The sequence below is a fragment of the Aaosphaeria arxii genome, assembly GCF_010015735.1.
Source record: "Aaosphaeria arxii CBS 175.79 unplaced genomic scaffold BU24scaffold_4, whole genome shotgun sequence".
Taxonomy (NCBI): domain Eukaryota; kingdom Fungi; phylum Ascomycota; class Dothideomycetes; order Pleosporales; genus Aaosphaeria; species Aaosphaeria arxii.
Window position 1 is genome coordinate 2,278,815 of NW_022983477.1, and position 17,546 is coordinate 2,296,360.

Sequence of the window (17,546 nt, forward strand, 5' to 3'; positions counted from 1 at the left end):
GACCGCTCTACCCATGTGATAATATAAAATCCCTCCCCCCTTTTTTTCTTGCACCGTCATTCATAGATTGCTTTAAGCGTTTCACGTATAACATAAAATATGCGTGCGTGCATGCGTCCAAGGTCCTTGCTCCCACGGCAAGCCTCAAAGACGGGATCGAAACAAAAACCAGCCGGAATTACAAGAGCAAAGAGAAGTGAGACAAACGACACAAAGCTTCAAACCGCTTCATAGGGCAAAAAGAAAGAGGTTCAACCACTCAACGTATACTTCTCACATCTGTGGCAGCCAGAAGGAGAGAAGGAATTGGCCTACGAGACGAGATGTATACTGTGTTTGGTTGGTGCTGGAGATGCTGACGTTCTGCCTTACTTGCAGGAAATCAACTGGATGACAGTCAGCATGGCTTCTTGTTCAGTATCTTCTCAGAATTGGGCTTACTGTTTTCCTTCACCAACTGGGCGACGGCCCGAATGAAAGTCACCGCGTTGGGGTCGCTAAATCCGCTCTCCTTTGCCCAGTCGCGTTCCGAGTCGCGCAACGGATTGCACTTGCGGTTGTACTTCCACCTGAAGATCTGGGCGATGAATGTCATCCTTTCATCAATCTCTCTACAGGCAATGTCCGCTTTGCCCTGGGTCTCCCTTGGGTCCAGGTTCTCGGTCGCAGCCTTGGTCTCCATGACCAAATGTATTGTCTTTTGTTGGTCCTCGTGTGCCATGCACATTCCTACCACTGCTATAAAGGCAGCGAGCCATTTGTCACATCCCTTGGAGGATTTGAAAATCTGCTGCAGTTTGTTCAACACCGTGGTCAAAATAGTGCGTTGGATCCGGTTGAAGAAGTATTTTAGCTGTCGGTTCGTCATTCGCGGCGATGTGAAATTCTCAACATACGATGCGGGTCCCTGGTACGATTGCATCTTCGACAGCGAGTCCAGCTTAGTCTCCTCGGCAATGGTAAGGGTGTGAGACATGATAAAGGTGCATACTACAAGACGCATGACTTCACGAAGTAGCTTGGCTTCATCTTCGCCTCTCGGCTGGAGGCGTGACATGAGTCTGAAGAGCTTCTGTTGGAAGTCGTTATCATCTTCCATCCAACACAGTTCACCAAATGCATCGATATGGTTGTCGACGATGTTGCTAATGTACTGTCCATATCGCTTCTCTTCGTTGTGATTGATGTGTACCATACCAAGTGCTGGGCTCCGCTTCTTCACCTTTATGCGCTTGTTGGTCGTTGTGTCTGTCCTGTATTGGATCAAGACCAACAATTCGTTTCCCTTGGGAAGGAACTCGTATACCTTGACTGGAATTCTCGGCATGTGCTTCTGCCCGCAGGTCATATGTATGGTTATCTCCTGATTACCCCATTGAGCAATGTATCGGGATACGAAATGTGTTAGCTGGGCGTCTTCATGGATTTGTGTGACCAAAGTTGGGAGGAAGTATTGTGATAACTCCACCAGCTTGATGCGAGAACAGCCCAGGCCACAGTCAGCATTGGGTCGTTGAGAGCGTTTCAGGCACCTTTCACAAGAATCGCCGGGTCCACACTAGCAAATGTCAATCCAAATTATCCAAATATATTCTGGTTGAGGGCATCTCCGAAGCTTACTTTATCACGCTGGAGCACGCAATGCCAACATGCGGTTATCTTGCGCATGTCGTGGGCCTGCTTCGCTACGGCAGGTTCCAAATGTGTTCCAAGTGCTCTACCTCCAGGACGTGAGCTAGAATTCTTTGATACCAACTGCGGCCGAGAAGGGTTCCCTTGATCAAAATCATGTGAGCTGTTCGACGCTGCTCTAGACATCTTCTCAAACGGGCTATGTTCGATCATTAATGGCGAATGAGACTGTGGTGGTTTAGTATCGATATATTCATGCGGGTAGGGTTCCATCATTAGCCCCGACTCTGATTGCTGATAGGAGAATACACCCTCAGAACCACCAGGACTTGGCGCAGATGCTTGAGGGCTAACAGCTGGTAGAAACGAAGATGGATAGCTTTGCCCCATGTTAGACGACGAGCGCGAAATCCGGTCAACATATGAGGCAGAATAAGATACTTGCGCAGGCGTGACTGGAGAAATTGATTGAGGCTGCTGCTCTGCGATATCATACTGTCTAGTGAAGAAGCTTGATGACGGGTCATAATTGATAAAACCTCCCGAGTCCGGAGATGGTGACAGCTCCGTCTGAAGTGGTTCTACTGGACTCAACCTTAGGCTAGGCTGATTCTGACTCTGAAAATTTTGACCTGGGAACGGGTAGAATATGTCCTGTGGAGGCACTACGGGCTCATTTGGCGACAGCAGGGAACTGGTATCCGAAGTGTCGCTGACCCACATGGGTATGTTCTGGCTAGGAAAGCTGTCGAAAAGCGTTGGATCAGAGGAGGAGCCAAAGTGAGCGATTCCTGAGGGTTGTGGTACGGCAGAGGCATGGGGTGTTCGTTGGCTTGACCAAGGATCCTGGCGGGAGGGTTGGGTCATGTATGCCTCAGAAGGGATTTGACCATAATGCTGAGGGACCATCGAAGCTTGCGATAGCTGTGTATGTTCTTGGTGTGGTAGTTGCGAAGGAAACGAGTTGAAATGTGGATTCGATGCTAATGTAGCATTCATGGCATTTTGGAGTTCTGTGAGGCACATCAATCATCGCGACCTGTGATCATTAGCTTCCGGGGGATGTTACCTATATCAGTGAAATAGAGATTGTCATTAAGAAGAGGCAACTCTCCTGCGATAGTCTGGCCTCCGAGCATGCTTGCACTAGAATGATCCTGAAGGCTGTGCGTTACATCATTGGAGTCGAGCATCTCGAAATCGAGCGACTCGTTGTCTGGCGTTTGGAGAGAGCTGGTAGAGTCGGAAGGACTGCCCACTCCATTGTCCCAAACCATCTGGTCCGGCACCGGCTCAAGGGGTTGTGAAGGGTTCCGGCTCATAGGCGGCGTGCTGAGGGGTCCAGGCGAAAGCCCGTTTTGGTTGATCAACGAAGCTGGTGATTTAGACCGTCGATTATCTTCATAATGACCATATTGTTGATGTTGCTCGAAAGCAGAGGTCGATATCAACACTTGAGGTTGGTCATGGTATCCATAGAAGTGGCTGTACGATTCGGACATGGCGTGCCAAAAGGTCGCCAGGAAAGGCGAGGTGTAGGATTAATGAGATTGTAGGAACTGCGCATCAATCGCCTTGCGAAATGCCTCACGGAGGGCTACGCCAGAGCGCGGCCCGCGGACTGGTGGCCCAAAACCGACGACAATGAAAGATCGAATCCCGCCCTGTAAGGTTGGCGAAGAACTGCGCGCGAAAGCTTACAACAAAGATGATCCACCAGGAAAGAAGACGTCCAACTCGAGTCGAGGAAGGGGCAGTGAAGATAGAAGGACGGTCGCGGCTGAAAGAATTAACATCAGCTGGGCAGACTCGATTCAAGGGCAATTGCGTGGTGTGGTGTAGCACCTCCCTTTTCGCAGCTGTTCTTACACCCCGCAACGACCGGTGAAGATGGCCCCCGGCACATGCAACTATTGGTAGCTGCAGTCGCAGCGCAGGAGCACGCAGCTACGGCAGCACAAGACAGCGGCAGTAATACGACGGGGTCGCACCAAATGAACCCAATGCCCGCCGAAGACGACGCCAGTTGCGGTTAAAAGGTAAGGCGCCCACTCTGCCAGCTGTTTTGGTGAGCAAACAAACTTCCGCAGCAGAGGCTGTAGGTACAAGTATGTCGACTACTCCTTGGACGTAGTTACCTCAAGATTCTTAGATTCTTTCAAAACCCATCTGGCTGGGGTGTGTCATGTATCGGCGGCCGATGGCTGTCGAGGGTTTACTAGAGATGCCTCAGGCTCGGCCAAGATTCGAGATATGCAAACTGCGCCTCTTTCGCTAAAACCTGGAGCGATAATGGCATCAAAAGCAAAGGCGGCATCTCACGCAACCGAATCAAGAGACAAGAAGACCTCCCATGAGGCTCTGCTGGGTTGACCGGTTTTGCAAGAGCACGTTACAACACATTCCTATGACCAGCAGTAGGAAAAGCTTGAGCCAATCGTTTGCTGCCCAAGCACTGCCGTCAAGACTCTACCATCCCCAGTTGAGCGATTTCTGGGTGGCCGCAGCCAGAGCGACCATACATGCGGATGTCGTCGACGTTTATATGAGGTGTAAGCGGTGCCAGCGCATACCCCATCAAGTAGGGTACGAATCTCTCAGACATAGCGCGACGCTGAGATCTGCGAAGGGATCCTTGGACTGATCAACAGTTCGCTTGACTATGCTGGCTGGTTGTGGCCAAAGTATGATGAAACTGCCATCATCATATCGAGTGCGGCGTCACCCTGCCGTTGAGCACTGTTGTAGTTTGCCTTGAGGATGAGGAAAAGCCACACAATCCGAGTGCATCAGCCACCGTTTGTGGCGCGCTCGTGCGATACATATAATGATTCGCAACTACTACATCATCATTGTTAATATTGCGACGGCTTGATTTGGAGAGAAACAGCGTAACAAGATGTATCGGCGAGTATTCCCTCTCATGTACTGTACACAGTATGGTTATGGTTCAGAATGCGCCTTGCGGACCAGGACAGCGAAAACGCATGCACCCCTTACCTCTCAGCATATTGATACTTCAGGCATATTACCAGAACACCACGACAGCTGTATTCTCATTAATACTTGAAGCTTATGACAGCCCATAGCTACAACATTGATGATGGTAGGAGTAGGAGTCATGTTAAAGTAGAGGTCTCGGAATAGAGCGATTAGATAATAGTGGGTTTCTTTAATGACGGCGAAAGGAAGCAGCACCGCTTAACCAGATTAGGTCTATTTTCTACTCCGAGAATTCCGAAGCGTGTGGAGTTAGGTAAAGAGTGGTTAGCTCACCTTCATCTGAACAAATCAAAAGTGAGGAGTATGGTAAGCGTGCTTCTAGAGGATCAATTAGTCATGACTGTCGGAGTCTTTTCCGTCTCTTCTTAGCCTCTATTCTCGGAATGACCCACGAGGTCCTGCACGGAAAGGACGTCGTATCCTCCATCGCAAACGATGGGCCACTTCATACTGCACAGTTTCCACTTCACCAATTGTCCGTTGAGTGGTTAAGTACCAACCCAGGCAAGACACGATGCTCCGCAGAAATGGAAAACCCAGGTCAGTACAGTACCTATGTCTCTATCATCCACTCCTATGTAGGTACTTACCATATAGCTTGAAAGATCTTGCGAGCCATGCAGAATCTCAAAAATCCGATGTGACCATGCTACACCGACCTGTGAAAAGTGTAGGGCGCGAGGAGTAGTCGATCAAGTTAGCCACCCATCTTCAACCCCCATCTCTTGTGATGTCTTGCGTTCGACAGTTTTAATGACTTGGGAACCCAGTGCTTCTACCATCCTGCGCCAATGACTAAACCTGCTGGAACTCCTCGTAAACAACCTGAGCGCCGTCCAAGGGTTGTAAAGCCCAGATACTCCGAAACGCGTGAATCGCGGGATCACGGGAAACTCACACCTCTCCATCTCAGCCCAACCACAACCCTTCGGAATGATATTGGCACGGTCACCTCCTCGCTTGCTAGCAATACATGGCCAACACCTCCCGAGTCCGCCACGAGGACCACCCAGAGTGCCTCAGAGTCTGGAAGAAGCTTCTTCTTAGGTTCGACAAGCTATGCCAGTGTCTTTGCTGAAGAACGCCCTCTCCCAGACTCAGTTCATAGCCAGCCTCCTGAGCCGGTTGTCACGGAGCCACAGATCGTTCCTCGAGCCATATCAGGCAGTCGGCACTGCCAGATGTCTGTTGGACAATCGATCATCTCCAAGCTCACGCCTTTCTCGCTGTTTGAGAAATCAGCAAAGATGTACTTCAAGAATCACACAGCGTCCGTCTTGATGGGACCACTGATCTTATCAGCACTTCCTCAACTACGCATAGACTTAGAACAGCTCTCCATGATTGATGGCGATCCTTTCCCCATGTATGCCGCACTCACCGCAAATACAGCTCGACCATTGAAGGTCCCACCCACCATGCTTGGATCTGAATTTCATACTCTTTACACAGGCCAGAACCTCCGATGGGAGACGCTTGGACTGATACTGGCTTTGGCTGGATCCAATGCACAGTTTACTTCTCCAGACGACCCTCTCTTTACATTGGAAGACGGCCGCAAGATCAACAAAGACGAGTTCATAGAGGATATGATTCACGCAAGCTACGACTGTATCAGCCTGTGCCAGGTACATGGGGCTGTTAATGACGTTATGATATGGCTTCTCTACAGCAACATGCTTGTTATGAGCAATTTCTATGGTGACAATTGTTAGTCCTTTCCCTTCAGCATGTGGCTTCATGAGACTGATTCCCTACAGATCATGGCGTATGGCGCGGAATGGGTGACTCTGTCAGCGCAGTGTATGCAGAGGGTATTCATTGTGAAGAAGGGCCTGAGCCGTTCTTTCTCCGCGAGTGCCGAAGGCGATTATACGCCGCAGCTTACAAGAGTGACAAACAGCTAGCTACCTTCTTTGGACGCCCACCGATGATGGCCTCCATGTACTCCAATCGCAAGATGCCTCTTGATTTAGATGACGGCGTGGCGTGTTCCTCTGATCCGGAAGTCTTGAATACGGCGCTTGCAAGGCTTGATCCAGAGGGTTGGAATACTCAGGGCCAGATCTGCTCCGCCTCTTGGATAAGGCTTCGGTTTCAGAACTCTGTCTCCAAAGAGCGAATACTGCAATTGTCGCTTGCTGGAAAGACAGATGGTGATGTGATACAGAAGATCCAGTAAGGAAGGATATTCATTTTTAGTAGTTCTCTGCTGATTCCCACCACAGGGCAATATCAACAGAATGCCAACAGACCTGGCAGTCTCTACCGCCACACCTTCGTTACGACACCTATGATGAAGACCTTATGTGGACCGAAGTCGATCCAGCGATATCCATCCGTATGATCAGTGCATACTTGGAATATCTGCAGAATGAGTTCCAAGTACAGCGCATCCTTCGCCGACACACACCAGCAGCCAAACCCGCGCTCTTAGACATCTCGATGAAGCTACTATCAACAGTTCTCGTTTTCAACAAACATCGGAAACAAGAATATGGTGTTCAGCGTCACGTTCCTACTATTATACTTTTCTATTGCTTGCCGAGTGCAGGCATCTTGGCTTTAGAACTCAGGAGATGCACACTCGAGAATGCACCATTACCGGGGGACCTCAAGAGGGCGGATATAATACGTAATCTTTCCGTCTTGATATCTTGTTTAGAATGGGTGATCCTGCCCGGTGATGGGAATCACAGACTCTGCAGCGAGCTAAATAAGATGTTGGCATACATATTAGACGAAGTTCTCAACCATCAACCTACAGCGAACACAAATTCAGACGCAGGCACAGATAGCGGTTCCGGAATACCGGCTGTAGGAGGCGGATTTTTCGATATTCCTCTTGTGGATGGTATGGAGCCCATACCGACTGAAAGCGAGGATTTTCTGAATTGGCTTGATAACGCCAATTGGAATAATACCGTGAGTGCTACTTGGGATGGCTGGAAGTGGTAGCTTTGCTCGCTGATCTCATGTGTAGTATCTTTTTTGAGCAAAAGCCTGGAGCAATGAGGATTTGTACATACATATACCCTTCTGTTTATCTAATAATATCTTGCGAAGTGCAGCCTTTTCGTGATTTCTCAGCGGTTCCATCCATCTACCAGTTCTGCTATTGGAATTGCCGAGAGTGTACCCCAGTTGTCGTTTTGTTTAGATGATCATCTACGATCCATCTCGGAGATAGGTATAAGGTACGAGGTTCAAAACAAGCTCACGAGTGATCAAAGAATAAATGCTTGATTATGTCCGACCTAGCACCTGCCTTGTACCGTGTTGATTATGTCCGAGCCAGGTTCGTCCTCATTGCGCTTGAAGCATGCGAATATTGTTTGACCATCACCTTCTCCTCCAAATGATCATGCCATGCATTCTCTTGAGCTGCCATCAAACCTCTTGGTTACCCATTATTACAAATGACCCCGAGCTGTTGTCTCTCGGATATATCCATACACATTGCTCGCCTAATCGCAATACCAATCATACTTGCACCACTGCCAAATCCTTCAACTACTGCAATCGTATCACTTTTGTCAACCATTAGGCTTACTGCTGATCACACTGACCCTGACTTTTCATTCATGCACGTTTAATGCCAATGTTTTCATGTTTGTGATACTGCATGATCCGGAATAAAGGGATTGTTTCTAAGCTGAATCGAGAGTAGTAGCTCCTCGTCAGACTAGAAGAAATGGCATGCAGGCAAGGACTCATGATGAAATGCGAGATAGTCCAAGAAAGATCCATTTATAAGCAAATCTTCCTAAACAGGCGCAGAGCTCCTACATACCATTGATTAAGCTAGAAATGACGCCTTTATCCCAGATTATTCAGTAGGCTTTGTATTATCAGATCGGAATTGAAGTACTCCGAACGCCTGCAGACCTGAGCACTGACATGTTCCCCAGCGGTGCAACACAATATCCACTTCCTCTCGTAACAATAACAATAAAGAGAAAAAAAAACTTTTTTCTCCTTCTTCCCTCCCAATACCGATGCATGCCGTGATCTCGCGCTCGCCAGTGGTATGATAGATCTAATAGATCCACTCGATCGTGAACGCATCAAATTTTCTTATTGGTGGTGGGTGGAGTGAATTACATTTCTCAACGTAATCCGCGAACCCCGTCTGATGACATTGCGCACCGGCATTCACAAATGCGGTCTGTTCTAGCCCTTCTCTGATTGGGATGTTACAGGTTTTCTACGGCGTTGTTGCCTTGGATGTGGTCTCCGGTTCCTAGGGTCAGGGTGACACACGTGCATCAAGTGTAGATAGCTAGCGGGGGCGAATGCCGTTCCGTAAATGGCTTCTAACAGAAGCTTTGAGGTGCATATGTCACGCTAGCCTTGTTGATCCATCGTGTGGTGAGAAAATAGTAGCGTTGACCGCGTCTTCAATATTAGCTTATGTCATAAGTTGGTATATCCGAGTGGATAGAGTAGCATGCGAGGGTATAGTCTTGCGACATTGGCTTTTTTTCAGGTTGGGATCGTTGGATTATTCCGATGATCAGTAAGATGTTAGGATTGCGCGATGCAATTGTTCTGTAAGCTGCATAGGAGACCTACGTATATATAGTTCGAAGGCATTCGTGGTAAATATGCCCTTTCATTATCATCAGCATCCACAGAAAGCAAGAACCCTCAATACCTCGCAACAAGCTACACGATATCCATCTTTAATCATTTGAGCCACTTTGATCCATACATATATTACGACTAGGCACAGTACCACATCACCAATCCACCGGTTCCTATAATATCAACATGTCTTCCACAACCAAGCAGATGTATTCCATCACCTCCTCCGAAGCATCCACTTCACCGCGGAACTCAACTTCCTCCAACACCGCACCACCACCTTATGAGGAGAACAAGCAGTTCTACGGAACGTCAAACGACTCGAAGAAGAGCATTCGTTCGGTATTCTCCAAAAAATGTACGACAGTCATTCTTGTTCTCCTTACATCACATGAACGTATCACTAACGGTATTGATGTTATAGCGTCTGAGATCAAGTCAGGCCAAGTGAAGACTGTTCAGAAGAACAAGGCACACGTGAACAAAGAGCCATTTTATGCTGCCCTGGTCGCCCATTCTCTTTCACGATGAGAAATGATATGTCGGTTGCCTAGAAGCGCAGGTACACCCATGAGTAAGACTGGGCTGGTAAAGGAGAACCAATCAGTGGGAGGAAAGGGCTTTTGAGCAGGGAACAAGATGTAATGTGCTATGATACCCGGCGGAAGGAAAGAGGCGGACTTAATCAAAAATGCTTTAATTCGGGATGGGATGGAGTTATGAATCATTGGATACGTTGTCGCTCGAGGTATATATGCGAGGTGTTCGTCTTTTCCTTGGAAATTGTAACTTGAAATAGTAGTAAAGGAACTAAGATTCAATTGCATTATGCGCAAGTTATTTGTTATTTATTTGATTGATTCAGAAAACAACAGGCTACCTAAGCTATCAAAGATGGGCGTTCTCGATCGTCGAGATCGTAAATCTCGCCACGCATATTGAGTAGTGCATCACTTAGTCTCATATGTTCGCGAGGTTCAGGGTCATAGACTAGACGGAACCGGCTGCTGAGCTCGCTGTTACAAATATCCCATATTGATCGCACGCCAAGAAACCCTTGATCGGTGTTGAAATTGTGAATGCGCTCCCACACAATCGAATGCACATTCTGTTCTGTCCAGTGCTTGATGATGGCATGTGGATGTGACCACAGTGGGATATGAAGCTTAGGTCGGTACATCGTGAAAGGTGGGTGGTTGTCACCCTCTTTCACATAGAATTCGTTGAAGAGGGCTTTGACATGATGATGAGGTGATGGTTTTATGCCAAAACTACGATCGCTCAAGTATTCGGCTACTTTACACATCTGTACGACTGACAAAACTTCTTGCTTCGGCTCTTCCAGCAGCGAAGGCGGGGCAGAGTCTTCGCTAGGTGATTGGAAGCTGCGACCTGCGTTGTGTAGTTTGGGCCGACGATATAGCCATTCCCAAAAGCCTGCGAAGATATCATAATGATCACCGACTGATGGAGGTTGATAGCCCATGATGTATGTCGTTTCGTATCGATGCTCGCATCCAGCATGGATCGGAAAATTATGAACATCACGCCAGAAGGCTTCAGGAACCACTTCTTCGAAGTTGAATCCGGGCTCATGCTTTTTGACCGCGTCTAGAATTGGTTGCGCAATCACTCTCGGACTGAAGAGAGCGGAAAATGCACTCAAGCGGTAGAAACCTCTTAAATAAGCATCTAGCCAGGCATCTCCGAAAGCATCGGAGTATGTCCATAGGTGAACTCCAGGGGGCTCACGCCAGGTTTGGTTCATGGCTTTGCTGCCAGATGCAACGGATATTGATGCGATCCCAAGCAGGTATAGGTCCACCACGCGCCTGATTTCATCGTGCCAAAGCAGTGGAGGGCCTCTCGGGCATCCTTCTGGAACGGGTTCACCGTTTAAAACTGCCTGGAGATACTCCGATGTAGGGGTGAAGGAGTAAGCTTTGCTCTCGAGATTGTAGAAACACAGCGACTCATGCGGGATGCTTTTGAGACGAATGGCTAGCAGAGCGTCATCAAAAGCAGCAAATTGAGAGCGAGCTACTTTATATGCGCTTGATTGAGGAAATTCATCGATGACATTGTGATACCGCCTGCAAACTTCCCTAAGGCACAGTAAATCTTGGAGAGAATCAAGTGACGCGAAAATGTTGAGAAGAACTTCCGTGGGGAGATTGATCATGCTGTGCTTGTATCACCTGGCACAAAGCTCTGCTGCATCCCACAGCTGTCGATGTCTGCTTGGTCGACTGAGCTACAGTACGGCAACGTTGTGGTAGGATTGTGTGTAGGTGGGTTGTTTATCGATCTACAGTCAAGGATATGTCGCCTAGGTGCCTTGGACCACAGTGGTGGAGTCTGTGCGTTTCCTTGTAACTCCGACTTGTTCTCTCTATCATTTCTCCGTACAAGTGCCTTGGTCTAATTGATGTAATCGATGGTGAGGGTATTATCACTCGCTCACAGGTACACATTCTTCTTCTTTTTGAGTACGGGTCTTTGTAGATAGAGCGCGTATCTACGAAATCAAGTCACTCAAAGGCAGGTGCGACAAGGGCGGAAGAAGCCAAAGAAGGACTTAGAATTGTTAGCATTCTTCGGCTATAATACCGAAGGCTTAAGGAGCTTGTTGATCGGCATAATGGGGGTTTGGTTCGTATCCACTTACTGAACCGTCGATATCTTCTTGGGCCTAGTCCTTAGGTTTGACGTTTTATTGTTGCCAACTCGATACTTGTTGCAGGGGGAACTGCTACGAGCAGCAATGCTTGGTACACTTGGATACAGCATGCCTCTGCATTTCCGCACTCGTAATTATCATTCAATTTCACAGACAAGAAGAATCAGATTCAATTACGGATGGTGCTCCCGCACGTGTTCTCCGCACGTCCCCTGTAGGCTGTTGTCCAACTCCGCACGCTGACATAGTAAACGGCATTGCCAAGCCGACGTCATCGCTTGTTCACCTTGACATCCACAGCACACATGGTCCATGGATGAAACGGCATCACGAACAATAAGGATTGGATGACCTTGATGATCCTTGGTGGGGCAAAGGGAGCTTGGTATTACAATTATCACACCAAAAACCTGCCAAAAGCCTTGTACAATACGTCAATTGCAAATACACGGACCACGACCCTTGGGAATCAAAGTCGTCGGGGCGCACCTTCTCATGCCCACTTGAACAGCAGTTATTACTCGTATTTCGACTTTCTTTCTCACCAATCCACCAACCCTTCGTTCCATTTCGCTCGTTCACCTCTTGATGTTGCATGACCTCTACGCTATCCACGAATAACAAGAATTACGATCATTGCCCTACCCCATCTGAGCAGGTTCTCTACATAGCAACTTAACTTCCAGAAAAAGCCTCTCAACCTACTGTCGCTGCCATGTCTGGAGTGGAGGATATCCAGACTGGCCGAAAAAACCACAAGGCTCCATACACACCTCACAACCCGATCCCTACCGTACAGAAGTATCGCCAGGAGAAGGAGGAGCGCGAGGCTAAATATCCAGCGCCTGATGATCGGAAAGAAAGCGACGATAGGAGCAGACTAGAGCGCATCGGTGACGCCTACACCACGCTCCGACATGGCAAAGAAGCCGCGAATCCCAACGAGAACACACAGCCGTACCAGGCCGAGAACAAGAATTTGGGACACGATGACGATATCGCAGAAGAACATGCCGGAAAATTAGAAGAACAGAAGGACCCAGAAATCAAGGGGGAAGAGGAAGAACAGGCGAAAGATACTACCGAGGGCCACCTGCATGAGTCAGATCCCAAGAAAGCACGAAAACAAATGAAGAAGTTCTCCGCAGATGGCACCGAACGAGAAGTCACAGACCCTGTGACACATTTGCCAGTCACAATTCACGACTATACGGACAAGGATTTGAAGAAGACCCCTAAGAATGGGCCACCTGCGGGCTCGGAAGCACAATCAGCTACTGGAGGGCATGCGAAGAACAAGAGCGACGAGCAACTGTCTCAAGAGGGCATTGACGGCCAGGATACACATTCAGAAATGGACAAACTATTTCCTCCTCCAGACTTTCAGATGACAAGAGATGGTATCACCGATGTATATCGAAAGGCAATGACAGCAGGTCTGGGTATCGTCAGTGTCAGTTTGACACTTGTGGTTGCGTTGTTTCAGGTTACACGTAACAGTTCAGGATGGTCACGAGCTTTCTTCACCTTCGTGGAGGTGGCAGTCAGCCTGGGAGTTTCCGCAGCAGTCATTATTGGTATGCGTCAATGGACCGAAAACAAGATCAAGAATGTCTGGGAGACCGAAGTCTGGCAAGCTGAGCGACAACGCGGGAAGGAATTGTCCAAAAGCTCCACCGCTGAAAGCGCACAGTGGTTGAATTCTCTACTTGCTTCTGTCTGGCCATTGATCAACCCAGATCTCTTTACTTCAGTATCTGACACTCTAGAGGTGAGTGGCCATGCATTTGTTTTCCCGTGCTCCCAATGTAGCTAATAGATATAGGACGTCATGCAAGCTAGTTTGCCAAAGATGGTTCGAATGGTCAGTGTCGATGACATTGGTCAAGGAAGTGAGGCTCTTCGCATACTAGGTGTTCGCTGGCTTCCTACCGGAGCCGCTGCTAGGACTGTATCTGAAGACGGTTCCCTGAAGCCTGTCAACAAGGAGAAGAACGATCGTTCGGTGCCCGGGGAAGGCCAAGTTGATGAGAGCTCAGAGAACAAGCAAGATGAAGTGGGCGAGAACGAACAAAGTATTGATAACATTGCCCAAGGAATGGAAGCGGAGGAAGGCGATTTCGTCAATGTGGAAATTGCTTTTGCTTACCGACCTTCGACAGGAAGACGTGGCATGAAAGAGCGAGCAAAGAACGCTCACCTGTATTTGGCCTTCTACATGCCTGCAAACGTTAAACTACGTACGTATCGCCACACCCACATATGCTTGACATGACTGACCAAAGCAGCTGTTTGGGTTGAGTTGCACGGGATCGTAGGAACTGTACGGCTCCGATTGCAGCTAACTCCGGATCCTCCATTCTTTTCGCTCTGTACCATGACCTTCCTTGGCCAACCAAAGGTCAATCTTTCATGCATTCCCTTGATCAAGCAGGGTCCAAACTTGATGGATGTTCCACTCATTTCACATTTCGTTCAATCGTCCGTGGATGCAGCAATGGCCGAGTATGTGGCTCCCAAGTCACTCACACTCGACTTGAAGGACATGCTTGTAGGCGACGACTTCAAGAAAGATACGAACGCGAGGGGCGTCCTGGTTGTCACGATTCGGCGAGCCTTTGACTTCAAGGAGGGCGATGCTGGGCTGGGACCCATCAAACAAGGCTCTGCAGATCCATATGTGAGCGTGGGGTGGGCGAAATTCGGAAAACCCCTTTGGTCTACTCGGGTCTTGCAGAAAAATATGAACCCTGTTTGGGAGGAAACATGCTTCGTTCTTGTTACCCCAGAAGAGTTGAATGTGGACGAACGTCTCAGAGTACAGCTATGGGACTCTGACCGGACTACCGCGGATGATGATCTCGGTCGCATAGAACTAGATCTGAAGGGCTTAATGAAAGGACACGAGACTAATGGCAAAATTCAAGAACGGGAAGACGGCTTCAAGGCTTTAAAGAAAGGAGAGGGTATGCCTGGAAAACTGAAATGGAGTGTAGGCTATTTCTCGAAGACAAGGATCACCGAAGATCAGCTGGCGGCGCAAGATGAAGATCCCGATATCAAGACAATCGATCAGCTCAAGAAGAAGGTTCATGAACAGAGTGAGAATAAACTTCGCGAAGCTAGCAAGGACGAGAGCGACGAGATTGAGCAGCAGAAAGCTCAAGATTTCAAGGTAAGTGCCGCCCACAATGCGTAGATTTATCCCTGCTGACTCGGGTAAGGCACGACAGGATGAGCTCATCATAGCGTCGCCTCCGCCACAGGACTACCCCAGTGGTATTCTTAGCGTCCAAATCCATCAGATCACAGGCCTCGAACTGGAGGCTGTCAACAAAAAGAAGGCAGACAAAAATGGGGCCGCAAGCGACGAGGAAGAAGAGGGCGACGACTTGCCGTCTTCATATTGCACCATCATCTTGAACCACCAAAAGGTTTTCAAAACAAGGACCAAGCCGAAGAATTCGAAGCCGTTCTTTAATGCTGGTTGTGAACGCTTCATTCGAGACTACCGCAATACTGAAGTGCATATCTCTGTTCGAGATGCCCGCGTTCATGAAGACGATCCCTTGCTGGGAATCGTTTATCTACCTCTCTCCAGAATACTTCAGAGTCGCAGTCAGATCGATGCCAATTATCCGCTTTCGGGTGGCTTGGGATACGGACGCGCCCGGATATCGATCGTCTTCCGCTCTGTCCAGCTCCAGGCTCCTCGGAACCTACTAGGTTGGGAATATGGCACACTGGACATCAAGCCCGTTGTCAAAGCGATCGATGTCCCCGAAGATATTAAGAATATGAGAATGAAGATTCGAACTACCATTTCTCGATCCAAACTGCAATCCGGCACTGAAGATGGCAAGTTGAACGAAGAAGATGGCCACGTCGTTTGGAAAACGAAAAAGGATAGGCCTATTCGTTTGCCCGTCCGTAAACGCTATGGTTCACCGCTTGTCGTCGAGTTTCGTAAGGACTCTGCCCTCAGGGACCGCACTCCTGCTTTTAGCATCCTTTGGCTCAAGGACATTCCTGACAACGAAGAACAAACCGTCCGGCTTTCGGTGTGGAAAGGCGACCTGGACCGCGCACAACACAACGCCATCGAGGAACCGGGTGAGAAGATTGGTGAAATCGAACTCATCCTCACCTTCTGGAGCGGCCTGTCCGGTTACCACCAAGGACTTGCGAAGAAAGACCGCAACCTCGCCAACGTAATGGAGGTCCTCGACATTTGCAACGACAATGACGAGGGCGACTGGGACGATGGCGAAGGGGATGGGGGTGGCTCGTCATCCTCATCGTCCGATTCCGATTCCGACTTCGTCCCCTCCTTCATCAAGAGGAAGACCGGTAGTAGCCTGGATGAAGATGGCAAACGCGACACCGTAGATCAGATCAAGGACTACAAACAGCACGCCAAACAACTGCACAGACGGAACAGAGGTGCCATGCAGTGGAAAGGCCCGAGGACGGTGGCATGGATGAAACACCTGGCCGAACGGGGCCAGAACAAGGTTGAGAACGTCTTCAAGCACGACACCAAAGGTGTTGGAATTGAGACGGAAGTCTAAAGAAGGTAAATTATGCCTTTGTAGAAAACGAACAAGAAGGGAAGACGTGGGAAGCTGGGTCAAATAGTCTGTTTACAACTTGCATAGCATGGATGGATGGCGCTACTAAAGGCTGGAGTCGAGTCCATTTTAGGTACTTATTCAGGTCAGGTCGTCCGCAGGTACGGCGAACAGGTGTTTCGGGGTACACATACATACTACGAATACTCACTCGATCGATCGAATAATGTATAGTAAAAACCATGTACCAATATATATAACTTTACAAAAACAAAGAGATAAGTTTGAAAAACCATGCCTCACCTCGTCTTCTGATCAACATATGGGGTATAATCGCCCGGGAGAGCACTCCATTCGTTTCCTGACATTCAGCTAAAGCCGATAATGTGACTCTAAGGGGGATTATAGCTGCTCAAGTTGATAGTATGACACACACTTTATCTCGGATTCTCTTACTCTCTCTGTCTCTCGCCCGCATATGTATCTTACTGAGAAGACCATCCTCGAACTTGTCACCGATAGCAATGAAGAAATGGCGGCTTGTGTGCACATACAGTTTACTGTCAATGTCTTTCTCATTTGGAAATGCTTTGGTCTAGCAAGAGTCTATCGCCTAACCGCAGGAAAGGAAAAACCTCCCATCATCTCATATGGAGAGGAAGGGAGAATGAAAGGAAATAAACAGGCCGCTTAGCTGCCCTAGCCCACGGCTTCAACAGAAGAGGAAGGAGAAGAAGGAAGATGAGAGAAAAGAAAAGACTACGAACGCCAAGATTGCCAATGGAAGATGCGAGAAAACTGTGACGCCTGAATGCAAAGGTATTGAACAGCGTATGTACATACGCATTCCACGTCGTCCACGACGAGATGTGGAGGGAAAAGAAAAACGCAATACTCGACCACCGACTCTTCCATCGTATCGACCCGACCTATCCGCCCCTCCTTCCTTTTTAACACTTGCTCTAACATTTCCAGCCCGTCGTACCTTGTCGTAGTTCGTTCCTGGACACTGTCTGGCGTATTGAAATCGTAACCATGGTCAATCATATGCTCATTTCTTTGTTATTGGCAAC

The 17,546-nt window shown here is 48.5% G+C and overlaps 4 protein-coding genes across 4 annotated transcripts; 2 read left to right on the top strand and 2 right to left on the bottom strand.

Annotated features, from left to right (window-relative positions):
• Window positions 1-273: 273 nt before the first annotated feature.
• On the bottom strand, window positions 274-3,134 carry BU24DRAFT_347388 (uncharacterized protein; the record flags this gene model as incomplete). Its single annotated transcript, XM_033523519.1, has 4 exons — window positions 274-386; window positions 442-1,558; window positions 1,621-2,645; window positions 2,672-3,134. 4 exons carry the CDS (start codon window positions 3,132-3,134, stop codon window positions 274-276), a joined length of 2,718 nt encoding a protein of 905 aa, XP_033384378.1.
• Window positions 3,135-5,882: 2,748 nt separating this feature from the next.
• Window positions 5,883-7,593, top strand: BU24DRAFT_346994 (uncharacterized protein; the record flags this gene model as incomplete). The annotated part of the gene is made up of 3 exons (XM_033523508.1): window positions 5,883-6,345; window positions 6,396-6,813; window positions 6,864-7,593. The coding sequence occupies 3 exons, from the start codon at window positions 5,883-5,885 to the stop codon at window positions 7,591-7,593; spliced, it is 1,611 nt and encodes a 536-aa protein (XP_033384379.1).
• Window positions 7,594-10,102: 2,509 nt separating this feature from the next.
• On the bottom strand, window positions 10,103-11,404 carry BU24DRAFT_409197 (uncharacterized protein; the record flags this gene model as incomplete). The annotated part of the gene is made up of 1 exon (XM_033525902.1): window positions 10,103-11,404. One exon carries the CDS (start codon window positions 11,402-11,404, stop codon window positions 10,103-10,105), a length of 1,302 nt encoding a protein of 433 aa, XP_033384380.1.
• A 1,213-nt stretch (window positions 11,405-12,617) lies between these two features.
• BU24DRAFT_346807 (uncharacterized protein) lies at window positions 12,618-16,473 on the top strand (the record flags this gene model as incomplete). Its single annotated transcript, XM_033523504.1, has 4 exons — window positions 12,618-13,673; window positions 13,728-14,142; window positions 14,191-15,077; window positions 15,127-16,473. 4 exons carry the CDS (start codon window positions 12,618-12,620, stop codon window positions 16,471-16,473), a joined length of 3,705 nt encoding a protein of 1,234 aa, XP_033384381.1.
• Window positions 16,474-17,546: the final 1,073 nt, after the last annotated feature.